The following is an 18,661-nucleotide window of genomic DNA, read 5'->3' on the forward strand; positions in this document are numbered from 1 at the left end:
TAACTCGAAATCCGCATCTGTGGTTGATCAGGCCAAGGAGTGAGGTGATATCTCCTTGGTCAGGCTACGTATCACAATAAACATACTGCGAGCGAGAAGCGCGAGCTGAAACTTTTGATTTATTGAGCCAAAAAGGATCAGCACTGTCCAACATGAAGGAAAATTGTAATGAGGATTTCACCATATAATGCTGCGAGCGCGAATCATGACCTGAATTTTGGGGGGACTTAGACCTGAAACCAGAGCAAACAAATCACTTTCGGTACAAAAGTGCAACAAAACCTTTAATTTTGCAACCTAAAAACTGGACATTAACACTTTTTTTAATTTAATTTAATTTAATTTCATTTGTTTTCCACAAATCAATCAAAATACAAAGAAAAACATACAACTCATTCCGAAATAGTATGCATAATTACAATATAAATGCATAATCTAAGTGGATGGACCTAAAGTAAAGCAAAAGCTTGTTGTGGATAGGCCCTTAACAAATAATTAATGTGTAATCATTGATAGCTAAAAATAGTTATAGTAAAAAAAATAGAGCTGAGCTCGGAGAAAGTTACAGAAACTAGACAAGGACGGAAACGGAGAACGTTACAAAGAACAGGGACACACAGGTAACTAGACAAGACCAAGAAAGACAAAGCAAAACATAAAAGAAAGAAAGAAGGAAAGAAGAGAAGAGAAGACCCGTCTATTATATTGCTGTTCACGATTACGACGTGTAAGTATGACATGAAATATTTTGACAGAATTGGTCGTATGCCAATGAAATAGAAGATAGTAGACGGGTCCTTTGTAAGGGTATCTGCAGCTGTAGATATTAATACATGTAATTTATTTACAATGACAAACATACGGACATAGTGAGGGGATGGAGCACCTGGCAGACGAGGAAAAGAAAGAAAAAAAACCTTGATAGTTGCTAGGTGAGAAAAAGTATTAAAGGAAGCAAACTTCGAAGAGGCACGTGGTTGATAAAAGAGTTTCCCTGACTACCAGGTGCCCAATCCACCCTCCGACCGTCCTAAAAGTAATACACAATTGAGTTCAAATAGGTAAATATATATTGTATATTTAAAGCGTACAGTTGGGTTCTACGAGAAGTAATATTGTCTCAAAAGAGACGTTTTCAATTTTCTTTTAAATGCAGTTAAGCTAACAGATCTTTTTATATCGATATTGAGAGAATTCCAATATTTGGGACCTGAATAAATAATAGTATTGTGGGCAAATTTTGTTCTGGTTTTTGGAAGATGAAATGAAAATGCTTGGCGTGTTGGATAGTCGTGCAACTGGTTGTTTTTTATGAACATATAATTAAGTGCCGGAGGCAAGTCATTATTATTCAGTTGAAACATGAAAGAACCCAACTGCAGAAAGAAAATATCAGAAACTCTTAAAACACCCTTTTCTAAAAAGAGAGGACCTGTATGGGCATTGGAAATTATACGAATTGCTCTCTTTTGGATAACCAAAATTTTATCAAGTTGAAGCTTACTAGAATTTCCCCAGGCAAGAATGCCATAGTTTAAATACGGGAGTAATAAAGTAGAATATAACATTTGCATAATATGGAGTGGAAACATTGATTTAAGTTTGTACATTATACCAGTATTTCTAGATAAAATTGAGCAAATGTGGTTTGTATGAATTTTCCAGGTCATTTTGTCATCTATAAAAAGTCCCAAGAACTTAGTTGATTTTACCCTACTGATCTGGACATCATTCAATAAAATATTGTCAGGTAAATTTGTAAGAGAGTTACTAAATAACATAAAATTTGTTTTATCAAGATTAAGAGAGAGCCTATTGGCAAATATCCATTCACAAATACTTTGCAACTCGGTGTTAAAAATCTCTACAAGCATTTGAGGGTTTTTATGCGAGAAAAATATACTTGAATCATCTGCATATAGAATAAAAAACAAAAGTGGAGATGAATATTGAAAATCATTTACATATATGATATAAATCAGGGGGCCAAGGATACTCCCTTGAGGAATACCGCAATTAACTGGTTGGCTTTTAGATTCTACTCCATTCAATGAGACAAATTGTTTTCTGTTTGTAAGATAACTTTTGAACCACTCCAAGGCCTTGCCCCTTACACCATAATGATGCAGTTTATAAAAAAGAATACTATGATCAATGGTATCGAAGGCCTTGGAGAAGTCCAAAAATAATCCGATAACACTTTTTGCAATCATTGACATGGGTATCTAATCAAACAAGTAATGCGAGCATGTAATGCTATACATGTGTATGGTCCATTCAGGTACATCTTGATTGACATGTTCAATTAATAACGTCAGCGGTTGTTGACTTTCTGGACCGGCAACAATCCCGGGAAAGTTCAAATGAACTGTAAGTGAGCGAGGTAAGCGAGGTGAACATTAGAAACAAATGAACTTGCACCAAAAGATCCATATTACAACACAATAAAGCACAAAGTTGACAGATTATAGGGAAGGGTAAGAATGGGAATTTTAATCCATGATAATTATTATAAAAGGATTTGGGAAATGAGCAGTTGAAGCAGTAAAGTATCGAGTAGGCCCTAATAAGTCCTGAGTAGATGGGCGGCGATGGTTAGTGGAGAAGAGTTGCGATGAGGAATCTCAAAGTTCCGGAAAGCTTTGTTATCCATCATCAGGAGTGGACACATTTCTCAATTGAAAATTGCCAATATCATCAGGTTTAGGGTTACATTTCATCACCAAGATCAGGATAAGAACAACGGCGTCAATGATCGGTAACATCGTGAATGTAGCATTGAACGAAGAAAAAGTGTCAGCGACTAAACCTGGGAGTAAAATAAAGAAAAAAGAATAACGAACATTAAAGTTGATTGTTACATGTACTTGTTTTTAACGAATGCGTCACGGCATGAGTGTGTGCTTTTTTTTTAATTTAAGAGCTGTTTTGTAGGTGTGGGCGTATATAAAAGGAGGGGCATATGTCCGTTTGCAGGTATATTCGCTGGCGTAACCACGGGGGGCATGAGGGGCACGTGCCCCCCAATCGGCTGGCCAAAATAATAACGGGTAAAAGAAGAGAAAGAAAGAAAAACGTAGTGGGGATGAAAATATTATTGTATATTATACTATGTTATAATATATTCATTACATCATATTATATCAAATAAGAAATATTTTTCATAACTTTATGAAACATAATTTGCTTAGGGCCTATGTATTCACCATTCCCGGTGCTCCCATTGTCTGTTTAATTCCTGTTGTACTCAAACTTCCCGTTTGCCGTAGAGCAAATATGACCGAGGTATTATCAAACTTGCTTTTCATTAAAAAAGGGACCTGCCTTCATCCATCAAACATCAGGGGTGTACAAGTTTGTTTCTTTGAAAGTAACCATGATAGGATATAAGAAAATAAAAAAAATGTTCAATTTTGAATATTTTTGGATTCATGTATCTTAAATTTATGGCGCCGCAGTCACCGTTAACAGTACCCAACTGCAGACCTATCAAACCTTCTAGGCCTACGATATTCCCAATGACATAAAGTCGATTTGGGGGTCGTTGTATGGTTGCAACTGAAACATTGCTTGCTAGCCTGATAGGAATGAAGAGATATTTTAGTCAATGTCTTTAATGGATTTAAACTCCCACTTACCACCTAAATAACCTCCAAGAAACATCCCACCTCCGGAAGTACATCTTGCGAGTGAATAGATAACATCGAATTTGTCGGGAGATGCTCTTTCCCTCTCAATAAGCGTTGTGACCACCGCCCTCCCTCCGACGGACATGGCAGAGATGCATGATGTCACCAACATAACGTAATAGTTGACTACAAGCACATCGACGAGTAAAGCACCGATGTTGAGGATTGTAGCGAGGATGTAGACATCAATCGGCTTGAATTGGTGGTTTGTAATGGCACCTACACCACATCTGCTTAGAGTATTCCCTACTGCTCCTGAGAATGTCAAGATAATGGTTTTCTGGACCGAGATTCCTCTTTGCAGAACATGCGGTACGAGAAAAGAGTGCCAACCACTGTACACCATATAGAATGCGAAATCCACACCAAATATCAGGGTAAATACAGGATCCTTGTAGAAATCAGATTCACGAAGGATATTGGTGAACCTACGAAAGCCATCAACATGCCGATATTGGTTGTCTCCTGAAAAAAAAATATAGATGGGAAAATAGCAATCACGACACGTCCGTCTCACTGATCTGCACTGTTTACGTTAGACAGTCAAGTTGCGATCTGTGCCATTGAGGTTGCCTACGATGGACACTTTGTTATATATATATATATATATATATATATATATATATATCTATATATATATATATATATATATCTATATATATATATCTATATATATATATATGGGTAGGGGGGGGGGGGACAAAGGCCACTTACATTGACGAGTCGATACTTTGCGCGACCAAAAAAACCCACGTATAGTGAAATAATGAACAAAGAGTGTCTACTTCGCTAGGAAAGCTATGTGTTTAGGGTCAAATTTTCGAGGGTATAAAAAATAAAATGTTTTTAAAGGATGTACTTTTGCCCCATCAGTCAACACTATGTATTCAGAGTAGGATTTGTGGAGGTGGGCCCGTACTTAACCAATGAGGTAGGTAGAAGTAAAACCGACGGGCGACGCAGTGGCATGACAATTAAAATATCGCTGTATTTGTTTAGGGGTTCAATTCAGGGAATACTTGCCAAGAGTAGCCTTTTGTTGTCAATACTTGTTAAGGGTTGGGTTTCACACGCCAATACTTGTTAAAGGGTGCATTTTCAGAATATGGAAAATACTTGGTGGCGCATGGTATCCACTCGTCAATGGAAGTGCCCCCCCCCCCTCTGCGGGGTGTGTATGTGGGTGAAGGTGTGCGCGTGTGTGTATGTGTGTAAGCCCTGTTACCGTTTTAAAAAAAATATCAACATAGACCAATCGAGCGGTATAAAAAAATACTGGCCCCACTGAGCCTTCAACGGATCTGTTTTATACTTAAGCTTCCGACCTTAGAACTCACCTTCTGACAGGCCTAAGCCATGACATTTAGTTGCTTCGCCTTCTTCCCTTATGTCCATTTCCGAAGGTCCTGTAGACGAGCTTTCGATTGGCTTAAAACCGTTTCTCTGTGTACTCACTTCGGCGAATTTCATTCTCATTCCCACAGCACATGGGATGGTATGCGCTATAAGGGCGCTTATAATGAGCAATCCACCTCTCCAACCGTACGGGTGACGTAGGAATTCAGCTACAATAGGCAAAAGGACCATACCGGCGCCATACCCGCTCAAACCAAGGCCGTAACATAGATTGTAGTTTTCCTGAGCCACATGATGTAATGTCAAAATACAACACGTAATCAAGGTAGCGATTCCAAAACCTGTTTGATATGAAAAGTTGAAACAACACATATTCTTTACATGCATAACATGCACTCCTAAAAAATTGAATATTTATATTATATTGCATGGCACAGAATGGAATACCAGAAATATTCCAAGAGTTTGGGCAAATATTCCACGAATCGTACATGTAGATGAGTGGAATATTGGCCCTAACTATAGGTGTTACTGGTATTCCGTGAAATAAATCCATGCAATATAATTCATCTATCCCACCCCCCAAAGGAGACATTTTATTGAACAAGTCATATCACTTATCACATCATGGCACAACATTAGATCCGTTTTGTGAGATAATTTATGCGATTTTACATGCTAATCGCTACTCGATGATGGTGAAAGAAAGAAGTCGGGACGGTAGTTACTGTATACACGCACTTTAATACACTGTAGTACAAAAGATTCCCCATCGGACGGGCCAACGGTCTTTTGAAGTAGGTTCATCTATTGAAATTATGACAATAATCACGACAGCGGATATAAACCAAATGATGCATGACTTCATTCGTCCATTATGTGACCTATCCACTCTCGTTGAGACTGTGTGCAACACATTGCACTCAGCTTCGTGCAATGGATTGAACAAAGCCTCAACTCGCGTGAGGATAGATCGCCTAATGAACTCATGTGCATGCATTATTTGTATAATATCACATTATGGCATCATCACTTCATTAGATCAAATTGGGCGTTGACATGCGACTAAAGGCCACCGCACACCTTACGACCCGACCAGTCGCCGACTGGCTTGCGACTGAGTGAGGGGAGATGTGACGTCACAGCGCATGTCAGCTTCAGAGTCGCAGACCGGTCAGAGACAAGTCGCAAGGAAAATCGGAAGGATTTGACATGTCGAATCCTTATGACTGGATCGCAAGCTCAATCCAAATTCCAGCCAATCAGACAGCAGAGTTGCACGACGCGTATATGATAAACAACGCGCATACGCAGTAGTAAACGCATTCTCTTTGTTGTTATGCCAAAAAGCAAAAAGCGCATGCGTGAGTCGCAGATCGGATCGCAAGGTGTGCGGTGTCGAGGCTTATGACTGCCTTGCGATTCATCTCCCCTCACTGAGTCGCAAGCCAGTCGGCGACCGGTCGGGTCGTAAGGTGTGCGGTGGCCTTTACGTGTAGTTCATTATGACGTCATTGAGCGTACTTGTGCTCTACACTGCGCGTCGCTTTTACTTTCATTGCTGTATATTTCACACCAACGAACGTAGAGGGCAGCAACACACATCAGTATTGTTTTTAGGAAGGTCCACTCCGCTCAGATTTTGTGACCACTCTAAGCTCCGCCCCTCACTCAGAGAACCATTGGGGTAGATTGTAGAGTTGAGTTTTTTTTTCGTTTGTTCAACTTCAATATTTTTCATGGATAATGAAAACTTAAATAAAGAACGTTAAATATTATTCTAATAATTTTAATGTATTTTGCTAAAAAAGTAAGACAAAAATCATGATTTTTATAGTTTGCAAATCAATAAGAATGCATAGTCTGATGACGTTGCATTAACCGTTCTTCTGCTTAATTTTGCTGCCCCTACCAAAACTACACAAGCCAACACCAGAGCCAAGACTCTGATCTTCTATCCTGACAGCGCCGAAAGTTTTGCGGTCACATATGGGTATGTGCGCGCACTGCGCGAACAACAGTGCTGGCCGCATACTCGACGTGAATCGACCAAGCTTGATATGGACTCGAACGATATGGACTTGGTCTGTCACTGTTGTGGCACTAAGGCAGTTGAGCAACGATAAATATTCAAGGTTAGAATCTTAATTTTTACTTATAGTATAGATTGGAGCATAAAAATATGTATACAGTATGTAATATCCACAAATCCGACCCAGCTTTGCAATCCATCAGGCAGAGATCGAATACGGCCACTACACGAGCAAAGCCAAGGCAAGCCCTAGACCTAGTCCATCGTTAGACCTCACATTAGACCGAAATTATCCGGTTTAGTATCGAGCCATGTATATTCTGAGGGGTATCGACTTATGAACTATCAAGGGGTGCAGGTCTATGTCGAAGGTAGTATTTTCATGCTATAATTTTACACCAATTTATGAAAGCATGCATGCAGAATTTCAGATACCACCGTCCGGTAAACCGGCCAAACCTACCAGGACGCCAGCCGCGCCGGGCATATTCATGCTCGTCTTTCGGATGGTGACGTTAAAGGTCGGTCCCAGACGTAAATAATCATATCTGATTGATACACGTCTGACAAAACTCAAATACACACACACACACACACACTCAAGCCACCATTGCGCTGGATTGTGTAGGCGCATTGATGTGGTGCAGCGAAATTTAGATGAAAAATGTATCAACCTCACATATCTTTGTTTTGATAATTGGTATTCTGAGAACAATTTTATCTTCATTTTATCTCTGTAAGACACACCTATTTTTTATTCAATATCCAATTAGAAACGCACTTTTATAGCTCTCTCATATCACTCAACCAATGGAAAATCATTCCGCAAGGAGGTGTGGCAAAGGAGTGAGATTGCGTCAATTTATTGACTTCAATACGCTTGCACTATACGCTAGCGCGTCTTTACAGAGATTTCTTTTCAACTAAAATTGCATTACTCTCATCTCTTATTTTCGAAGTCTATATCGCATCTTTTCAAGCATCATTTCAAAGACAATATTAGTCAAGAAAAGTCTTATGAAATGCTTCCTGATTGTACAGGAATAACTTTAAGGTGTTGTTCTCAATGAATCTATCATTTCTCTTAAATTTCATGCCAACAGTTGGAGTTAATTCACCTAGAAATATTGACGAAATCAACGTCGCGGAGATGAAATAGCCCATACCCTCTTTTAAGTTTATTTTATTTTTTCTTCAAAGTAACTTGGGTGCAAGCACATTACCCGCGTTGCAATGGCCAGATACGCGATGGGTATGTCTACGCAGCCACTGCTCTGTTGCGTATCATCATAGATACGCAAGGTAAAATTTATAAGCAAGATAAAATTTTAAATTTTATCTGAGAGATAAAATGTCATCTCAGAATACCAATTTCATTTTAAGAGATAAAATAAAATATTTTAAAGATAAAATGACCTCAGAATACCACCTTATATTTTAGGAAAAATACAATATAAATGATTTTTATTTTTATACATGATATTTGATGTAAAAGCTTTTATACCAAAAAATTTGAAAATGAGGAAATGAAAAAAATCAACTCTACTACAATCTACTATAATGGTTCTCTGAGTGAGGGGCGGAGCTTAAGAACGGTCACAAAATGAGCTTGGCAAAATCGGGGTGAAATTAGGAGATTGGTTTATTTGATGACATAATTCATCCTATTTACTGAAGATTAAAAAAGATTAAGACAATAATTTCATTTAACAATTATTTTGAAATAAGGTACATTATTATTCAATTATTGGAATGTTTATATTTTTCTATTATTATTTTGAATCTAGCGTTGTCAGAATCTTTTAGTTTATCTTTATTTTGCTAGTAATCCCTAAGTGTATTGTGTCGGTTCGTGGTTTCGTTGGCATGCCTACCATATTGTGCGCGCCGCTTCAATTGTATGCGCGTATCGGGTGGACCTTCGTAATAGCAACACTGCTGTGTGTTGCTGCCCTCTACGTTCGTTGTTTCACACTGACATGCATGCGCATGCGCACTAGACTGTTGAATATGGTCTCATGAGGAGTATTCACCCTGGGAGTGATCATTAGACTAATTGGCTATTAGATCAAGTGGTCATTAGACCAAATGAAAATTGGACTTAGTGGGATTACCCCAAATGCTGTTAGCCCATCTGAAAATTAGACCAAGTGATATTAGACCAACTGTCATAATAAGCAACTTAACGGGACCATGCAATTCGTGGTACATAAAGTAAGAGATTGGATAATGGAAAGCAGTCTGTAAAATACGTGTGGAACGTCTATTCGGATAATTACCTGTCATTGATAGAAAGATGATCATTTGAGCTTTGCTCGTTGCCAATGACAAGAACGCCACTCCTAATGTTTGAAGACACGCCCCAGATATAACCAACGGACGACGAAGAAAATGATATCGATAGAGGGCGGCAATTATTGGACCTTTGGAAAAGAGATATAGACGGATCGTAATGGTTAGAAAAAAGAAACCGAATAATAATAACGATGGTAGTAATAATACTGCTGCTGATATTATTACTACTAGATTCTCTGCAATGGGAATGAGGACAAAATTATGAACAGCCCTTTCCAAAGAAGATTTCCATCTGTAAAGGTAGACGAGAAGTTTGGGCCAAAATTTTTTGTTTATAATTGCTAAATAATCATGGCCTTATGCAGCTTGAGGGCAGTTGCCCCGGCCCCAGAAATTTTACATTTTTCAAAATGAAAATTCATAATTTTGCACAATTTTCTTTCATTTATCTTTACAAGATGCAATGCAAAAGCGCCTCAATGACAAGCTCGGCCGCTTCACTCCCTCGCTTTCGACTTTTTTTTCGAAAAAGTTTACACGTGCTGTTCCCTAAGCGAAACATTTCTGCAGACGGCCATGTAAATACAACTTACCGCTACTCTACTATAGTTCCACCTGCAGCCGCACGAGTGTAAATAGGTCGACACGATGTGTTATGCCCACGTGATTCAAGATAAATCCACGATTTTCGGGGGCTTGGACACGGCTTTTAGTAGGCGACGTGAAAGAACCACACCGGAGGGAAATAAAATCTCAACTACATACACACTCACACACACACACACACACAGAGGTGCGAGCAAACCCTCACGGAGTGAATAAGAAAAAATTATGTTTTCACGTGATTATAGTGTGTGCGTATGTGTGTGTGTGTGGGGGGGGGTCGTATTTATTTTCTAAACTGCTAGCTGTCAAATTGCTTTGAATTTAGAGGAAATATTCATCACACACAGAAAAACATCCACCTTCTTCACTTGATCGTAGAACCCCCCCCCCCACTTTTTTTGGGGGTAATTATTTGGCATACCGCTTGCTATTCTAATTTAGTAATTTCAGATCTCGTAGGCATATTCAAAGGTCCATAACTGTTTAAACACTCTCACTTAAATTACAGTTCACAATGATGGCGATGATGAAACTGATGTTGAAGCACGATGAATAACAAGAGTCACTGCAACGAGTTAAAATGTCCGTGAAGACGATGTTGATGATGATTAACACTCAATTTCAGCAATCCATGGGTTGAAAAGCGTTCATTAAAACAGGTTGCTGATCTCGAAGAGAACTGAGAATTCCCCTCCCAAAATAACTGCAAATAGTTCATTGATGGCGTGCAAATAATTCCACAGAAGATAAATATTCCAGGTGGAAATAAACTATATGCTCTCACAAAAAGTCTGGCGCGAAACTCTAAGTTCTGATCTGATGTAAAGTGATGTGATGATCTCCTTGAAGAAACTGCCAGCTTATATACAAACTATTCACTATTATGTAAGCTTCTAGTATTCACTATTTTGGAAGCTTCTAGTATTGTCTTCAAGAGGAACATTCTGCCAATTTCTAGTAGTCTAATTTTAGAACACTCTTGGATGACCTCGGTGAAATTAACAATGTCAACCAAATAGCTAAGCCTATTGTTTTTTCGAAATTACTAAAAAGTTTATTGGCAAGAAACCATCGTTGAATTTTAGCTTTTTCAGTATTTAATATAATATTAATATTAAAAAGGATCATTACCAGATACAAATATTGTTGTGTCGTCAGTAAAGAGAATAAATGATAAAATACTGCTAATACTTGGCAAGTCATTTATATACAATAAAAAGTGGAATGCCTCTGGCAGTCTCACCTGCATCACGCGATTCAATATAGCAGCAGTGCTGACTATAAAATAATTATTCACAAAAACATCATTCATATAATGATACAATGCTACGTTCATTGACATTTGACCTTGATCATGTGACCTAAAACTTGTCAGTGATACTTGATTACCCCTATATCCACATTTTGTACACTATATCTATAAACTATGAAAGGTCATGTGACCTGAAACTCGCACAAGATGTTGAGTGATACTAGGTTACTCTTATGTACAGGTTTCATGAATCAGATCCATAAACTTTCAAAGTTATGATGGTAATTCAACAAATTCCCTTCAAGTTTGGTCAAAGTTCATTGACCCTAAATGACCTTTGACCTTAATCATTTGACCTGAAACTCGCACGGATGTGTAGTGATACTTGATTACTCTTATGTCCAAGTTTTATGAAACAGATCCATAAACTTTCAAAATTATGATGGTGATTCAACAGATGCCCACAATTTGGCCAAAGTTCATTGACCCTAAATGACCTTTGACCTTAGTCATGTGACGTGAAACTCGAGCAGGATGTTCAATATTACTTGATTAACCCTATGTCTAAATATCATGACCTAGGTCTATACATTTTTTAAGTTATGATGACATTTCAAAAACTTAACCTTAGGTTAAGATTTTGATGTTGATTCCCCCAACATGGTCTAAGTTCATTGACCCTAAATGACCTTTGACCTTAATTATGTGACCTGAAACTCAGGCAGGATTTTTTTGCAATACTTGATTAACTTATGGCCAAGTTTCATGAACTAGGTTATATACTTTTTAAGTTGCTGTCATTTCAAAAACTTAACCTTCGGTTAAGATTTTGTGTTGACGCCGCCGTCGCCGTCGGAAAAGCAGCGCCTATAGTTTCACTCTGCTATGCAGGTGAGACAAAAATGATAATGGGCCTAGATTAGCTCCCTGAGGTACGCCCATTTGTTTATTGCTATATGCTGATTAATTATTGCCAATGCTCACATATTGCTTACGATTCAATAAATACCTTTCCAATAATAACAACGGAGTCCCTCTAATTCCATAAAAAAACCACAATCTATGGCATAAAATATCAAAATCAATACTAATGTGAACTTAATAAAATTATTCTTTTTGGTAAAATGACTAACTTGACTTTTCATACATTATTTTTAAAATAATTGGCAGTTGTTCATAAATGCAACCTTTTTTACCTTTTTGCCAGTTTTTCTTCATTAAATTCAATTCAATTCATTTTTTTTCAACTCTTAACGTGGGTAACGGAATTAAAAAAGTGTTTCCAAATACATTTTTTGTAATGCAAGACTCCGGGCTGAAAATAATTAAATCTAAATAAATAGACTTAAATTCACTAAACAAAATAATGAAAATTGTACTGAAATTTAATATAGAAGTTGTTGAATTTTTTAGGTTAGGTATATTATGTGAAAACAGTTATTCGCAAGTCGTCATGAACATTAATTAGGTGGGCTCAGGGCTTATGATTTAAGTCCAAATTGTTCATTGTCCAATTTTATTACTTGAATCATAGATATTTCGTAAATCAGATGTCAACCCAATTTTTGAATTCCTGGAAGAAAAAAATCAATGAACATATTTTCATATACTCAAATACAAAAGAACAAGTTCGACTAAGTCATCATCAGTTTGCTCATTGAATATTCATGATGACATGACTCAAACTGTTTCACCGAAATAAAATGTCATGGCATTGTTATTCCTTGTTCGATTTTGATCAAAATCAATTGTTTTTCCTATTTTTCAAATCATTTTTTTTTTCAGCCCGGAGTACCCGTTTAAGTAAAATAAAAAAAAATTGGCATTTTCACTCCCCATCTCACAGTGATTCCACTTTACCCGAAAACCAGGAAGAAATTTTGGGAAATTTTGCTATTTTCCAAGATCATTTTGGAAAGTGAAACATTCCAGGAAGTTATAATTTCCAGGAATGATATCATTTTTTGAGTATTATGTCTAAATCTATCTCAAAATTGTATCTTTGCAATGAAAATGTGAAAATTTTGCTTGCTCGCAATTCTTTTGCCCGATACGTCATATTTTGCCCCTCAATTTTTTCTGGTTCATTACGGTACTGGGCCCGATATTTCATGTTTTCATGATGGTCTATGTGTATAGAAGTGAAGTATAATATCTTACGGAAGACTGGAGAACATTTGTAGAATTCCAGGATTTTTATGGAAAATTCCAGGATCTTTCAGAGTAAATTCAAGAAAGTTCGTTTTGAGAAGACGAAGCAATGCCATCTCATTACATAATGTTCAATTGAAAAAAGCAAGACTGTTTAACTTAAGTTCTTACTTGGTACGAAGAAAACGGTGTTCAGAAGTCCAAGTGCAACTCCCATGTCGGTCGGTGTGGTTTTCAGATCAATATTGATGTCGCTTATATAGAATCCTATTGCCTTTATTATACCTACATGTCCAGATGCTGACAAGAAGATACATACTATTACAGGTAAGCTTGGAGAAGAAATTATTTCATAACAGTTACCCATTATGAATTACGATCACAAATTGAAACTGCACTTCAGCAAAAGTACAATCACATAACCTATTAAACACATTGAATATTGAGGTAACAGTACGATTGCAACCAGAATTGAGTAGACATAAAAGATATTTAGGAGATATTTATGGGTATGGGCAATACAAAAGTTTATGGTTGAAAGGAATATAGTCATGTAAATCTAGCTTGACCTTTCTCTATTCATCATGTTCACAACAACAAAGCATGGTTGTCGTGGATTTAACGATAGTGTGAACCAACGCGTAAATGCTCTCACATTATAGTCATATACAGGAAGGCGCTTCGGTAGAAGCTAATACATGGCTAAAGAAAGTCACTGAATACAAAGTCAGTGATTGAGAACAAAACATACAGTCATATAAAAAAATTATAATTTTGTTTCTCTCTTCACCATGTTCACAACAGCAAAGCATGTTTTTTGTGAATTTAATGATAGTGGGAACCACACTCTAAAAAAATATTGGGTAAAAATGCTCCATTGAGGTAATTATGTGTCCAACCAACATTTGTCATTTCTTTTGGGCATTTTTATTTATCCAGTGTGATGAAAATTTCGCCCATTCTAAGTATTTACTGCCTATTTCTTCAACCTTACTGGACAATATGCTTCCCGCATTGGGTAAAATACTGCCCTAAATTGGTTGGACACATAATTATCATCGTGCTGGTTAAAATTTTACCAAATATTTTTTTACAGTGCAACGCATAAAAAGGTCGTTCATACAGGAAAGTGCTTCTGTGGAAGCTCACAATACATTGCTAAAGATTGATACAAAGTTACTGATTACAAAGTCAGTGATAACTACAAGGAACTTAAAATACATTTGATAGAATATTATACACTTTATAAAACAGCGAGTTTTTGTCAGACAGGTCCGGATTAATTTGGAAATTAAATTTTCGCTACCTTAGAAAAACAAATAGAGTCAGAAAATTCAACAATTCAAGAAAAAAAAATAGTTCACATAACTTCTTTTCCTAGAAGAGAATATTATCCTGATTAGATGTTAAAATAACAATTGTTTTAATTTGTAAAATATCATGATAAAGTATCCGCACAAACCTTTCCTTGCATATGTGATAACCAATTGTAACAAAACAGAAATGATGCCTGTTTTTGGAGAGCATTATCAGTTTAAACTGAACAAATTAAAACATGATTAAGAACTACACAATACAAAGTTTGATACATATTAAATGTACATTCTGATAAGTAAGGTTTAGCAACTTTTAGGGAGCAAATTGCAGATATGACAAAAAATTAAATCAATCTTGATTGCAAGTTCCCAGAAATAATGAACCAAATGTTATTAAATATGAGGGCTCTTTTTAGTGCAGATATCACAACGGAACTAACAACTAACTCCTGGATAGCTCGATGGTAATTGGAAGATATTGAGCAACTGTTATCATGCTCATGAGTTCTGAAAGAGAAAATAATTATCGAGATCACATTTTTTTTTGCTGACGTAACATGATATTTATAACAGAAAATAGCATATCTGTGTCTAATGTTGTATGTAGAGATTTTAGGGAGGCGTTCGATTATTCCGGTTCCAATGTTGTTATTCTGCATATAAAACAAAATAACACCACAACGACAAGTATTACTATCTCCTATCTACATTTTGCACGAGCTGAAATTATCTTGATTTTTTCAAAGCTGCTCGAAACCATTTCATTTATCAAGTATTCTTTATTATAAAATTGTAGATATGTGTGCCTACTTCACGCCAGAAAACAACCAACAAATGTTGTTGCTGCTTTATACTAAGATATTAACGTAAATGTAGATTTGAAGCGAATGCTCAGTTCCCCCACGAAAAACCCCCACAGTACCTATATCTAGATGAAGGATATGTTACTTAAATCCATTGTTATCATTATTAGTAATGTATCAATGTATAATATCCAGGGGGGATAGCAGATTTGAAAAACAAATATATGAAAAAAAAAATGAAGAAATAAAAAAATGAATAAATAAGTAAATAAATAAATAAATAAAATGCGTATTTTTTCTTGTTTTGAAATGATGTCCAACTTCACGCCCTTAAAGCCCTCAAACATGTCAAAACCACCCCTCCTCTTTGACAGAAAAAAAAAGATCTAGTACTTCGCCTGGCAATATGTGTTTCTTTTGGCAGCGTAGGCGTTTTTCGAAGTTGCAGTAATCAATGAAAAATCAAATTGTGATCACGCGAAAGCTCCGTGATATAAAGTATTTTTCATAAATGAAGTATTGCAACACAGAACGTCTTAACAATAAAAGGAATGAGAATGGTTCATTGATCAGAGGGCAAGGACGAAAAAAAACGTAAAAATTGAATGTAGTGTGGTTAAACCGTTGTGGCAGTTCATTGCCTAGCGTTCAGATGTGTCAACGTTGCACATTCATATTATTTAGATTGCTACATTTAAAAACGAACTATTTATTAGCAGAACCCTTCCTGGCACTGGGGATTTTACGAATTTTATTTCTTACGAGAACGGGTCTCGTCACCTAGAACAACATTTATGTTTGCGACAGCATTCACTGCGCACCTTGATTGTGACCTTATTTACATATTGTGACATCAAAATTTATGTCACCGTCCTTGGCAGATACATTATTTGAGGCGAGTTAACATATATCTACATACTTACAGATATTATGTCAATGACTTTTGCAACCAAAGAACATGAAGAAAGCAGAAAAACCATGAAAAGAAAAAAAAGTGAATCGTACCATTTTCTGAATATTATATCAAAATCTATTTTAAAAATATCGAAAACAAAACGTTACAATTTTGTTTCGCTCTCTTTGTTCGCATGCACAGTTTCAGATTTGTAGTTCATTTGCCAAGTCTGTGCCCCTAGATATTTTCGGCACATTGCATCAGACCCATACCCTAAAAAATGTGGATAGAGGCAATCTCTAAACAGCAGCCAAATTATGGTAAACTTTGGCCGGATTTTGAATTATCAATTGCAAGGTGACATTTTTATTCTTTAAACAATGAATATTTTCAATCTGACATATGAAAATGACCCCCGAAGACCCGGGATGTGAACAAATGTATTCACTCACGCACGAAAGAGATGACGGTGTGATACACTCAAAGACATATCGCTTGAACAAAGTGATGATGATAACAGTAATAATAATAATACAATCGCGTGGTAAACCGCGATATCTGTCAATAGCCATAAATCAATATAGAATGTGGTATCTAAAAAACGGAAGAAATAAGGCATATCGAAATCAACGTACTTTGTGGTGCAAATGCACATTTATTCAAGGATTTTGCTGATCGCGCTGAACTTCTTTTCATCTGTTACCTTTCACTTACAAACGTACGCTCCAAGGTTATGATAGGGCTATTTTGTTAATGTATCGAATCATTTTCTGTCAAGCCATGAATCCGCTACAGCTATATTTTGTTTGATTGCTAACATAGGCGTTCAAATCTTTCTATGATTAAGGTATCAAATAAAATAGCAGATATTGAACATTTAAGGCACGTGGTTTTCTTTTTGAAGTTTGTTATTTGTATTTATGATTAATATCGGTTTCGTTTTTTGTGGGACGCACTGTACATAGTATACAGATATTGACTGATGGTGTGTGTAATCAGTGGCGTACCGTAGGTCACGGCATTGGGGGGGGGGCACCAGCAAAAAATTTGAGTCACTTAGTGAGCGCGCGAAGCGCGCTCAGTTGTCAGGTATACTGACCTAATAGAGACTTAAGGAAGCACTTGTAGTCATTGTATTATTAATAGCATACGCATATCAGTAATCAAATAATGCGAGCGCGAAACGCGAGCTGAAAATTTTTGATATTCAGACCTAAAAAGGGACATTATAATTGAATTTTTGTAATCATAATACGTACTTGTCTCGCTAAACAATGCGAACGCGAAGCGCGAGCCGAAATTTGTGTATATATTGACCCCAAACAGGGAGATCTTAAGGACTATATTTTAGGAATCTCTTAATAGTATACATATGTCACCACAGTGATACAATGCGAGTGCCAAGCGCTTGCTGATTTTGTTAGAATTACATTTAAACACATATGAAGCACTTGTAGTCATTGTAATCATAAATAACATACGCATCTCACTAATCATATATTGCAAGTGCGAAGCGCGAGTTGAAAGTTTAGGAAATTCAGACCTGAAGAGGGTCATTATAAGGTTGTGTGTAGGAATTCACGAAACCGTACGTATTTCACTAACCAAATGATGCGAGCGCGAAGCGCGAGCTGAAAAGGGGACATTTTAAGGACTGATTTTAGGAATTGATGGAGAGGAGACATATCTCACCAATCTACTGATGCGAACGTAATCACGGACAGGAAATGTTAGACCTTAAATGGGGCAATCACTTTAAGTAGTTATGAATAAAGAGGCATTTGTCACTATATAAAAAATACATATATATTTGGTGTATATTGACTTGAAAACAGGAGGTTTTCGTACAACAGGTTTATATATCTCGTTAAACAGAAAATGCGAGTACCAGGAACAATGAAGACATAGGCCCTGAGCAAATTATGTTTCATAAAGTTATGATAAAAATGTTTCCTATGTAATATAACATAACATGATTATAATATAATATACCATTACAATGAATAAAAACTTATTCTTTCCCACTACGTTCCTCTTCCCTTTTCCCTCTTTTTCTCCTTTTCCCCGTTTTTTTTGGGGGGGTCAGCCGGTTGGGGGGGGGGGGGGGGCACGTGCCCCCCATGCCCCCCGTAGTTACGCCACTGTGTGTAATATTAACATTCTTTGGACCGCCGGATTTATATTTTCCCGATGGAAATTATAAATCCTTTAGGTGGTCCAAAGAATGTTTTTTACACACCCCATCAGTCAATATCTGTTGTATTAG

At 36.8% G+C, this 18,661-nt stretch overlaps 1 protein-coding gene across 1 annotated transcript; it reads right to left on the reverse strand.

The window, feature by feature from the left end:
* Positions 1–322: 322 nt before the first annotated feature.
* Positions 323–13,838, reverse strand: LOC129279999 (monocarboxylate transporter 2-like). Its single transcript, XM_054916059.2, has 5 exons — positions 13,553–13,838; positions 9,357–9,500; positions 5,027–5,386; positions 3,639–4,154; positions 323–2,809 (listed from the first exon to the last, which is right to left on the reverse strand). Exons 1-5 carry the CDS (start codon positions 13,746–13,748, stop codon positions 2,646–2,648), a joined length of 1,380 nt encoding a protein of 459 aa, XP_054772034.2. The 5' UTR covers positions 13,749–13,838; the 3' UTR covers positions 323–2,645.
* Between the last annotated feature and the right edge of the window lie 4,823 nt (positions 13,839–18,661).

The sequence above is a fragment of the Lytechinus pictus genome, chromosome 17 (genome assembly GCF_037042905.1).
Source record: "Lytechinus pictus isolate F3 Inbred chromosome 17, Lp3.0, whole genome shotgun sequence".
NCBI classification, from domain to species: Eukaryota; Metazoa; Echinodermata; class Echinoidea; order Temnopleuroida; family Toxopneustidae; genus Lytechinus; species Lytechinus pictus.

Excerpts from the sequence above, each read along its gene's own strand:
- LOC129279999 (XM_054916059.2), bottom strand. The coding sequence starts at position 13,748 with ATGGGTAACTGTTATGAAATAATTTCTTCTCCAAGCTTACCTGTAATA. Across the intron at positions 5,387-9,356 it reads CATCTTTCTATCAATGACAG|GTTTTGGAATCGCTACCTTG; the intron begins GTAATTATCCGA and ends CATATCAAACAG. Across the intron at positions 4,155-5,026 it reads TGGCTTAGGCCTGTCAGAAG|GAGACAACCAATATCGGCAT; the intron begins GTGAGTTCTAAG and ends TTTTTTTTTCAG.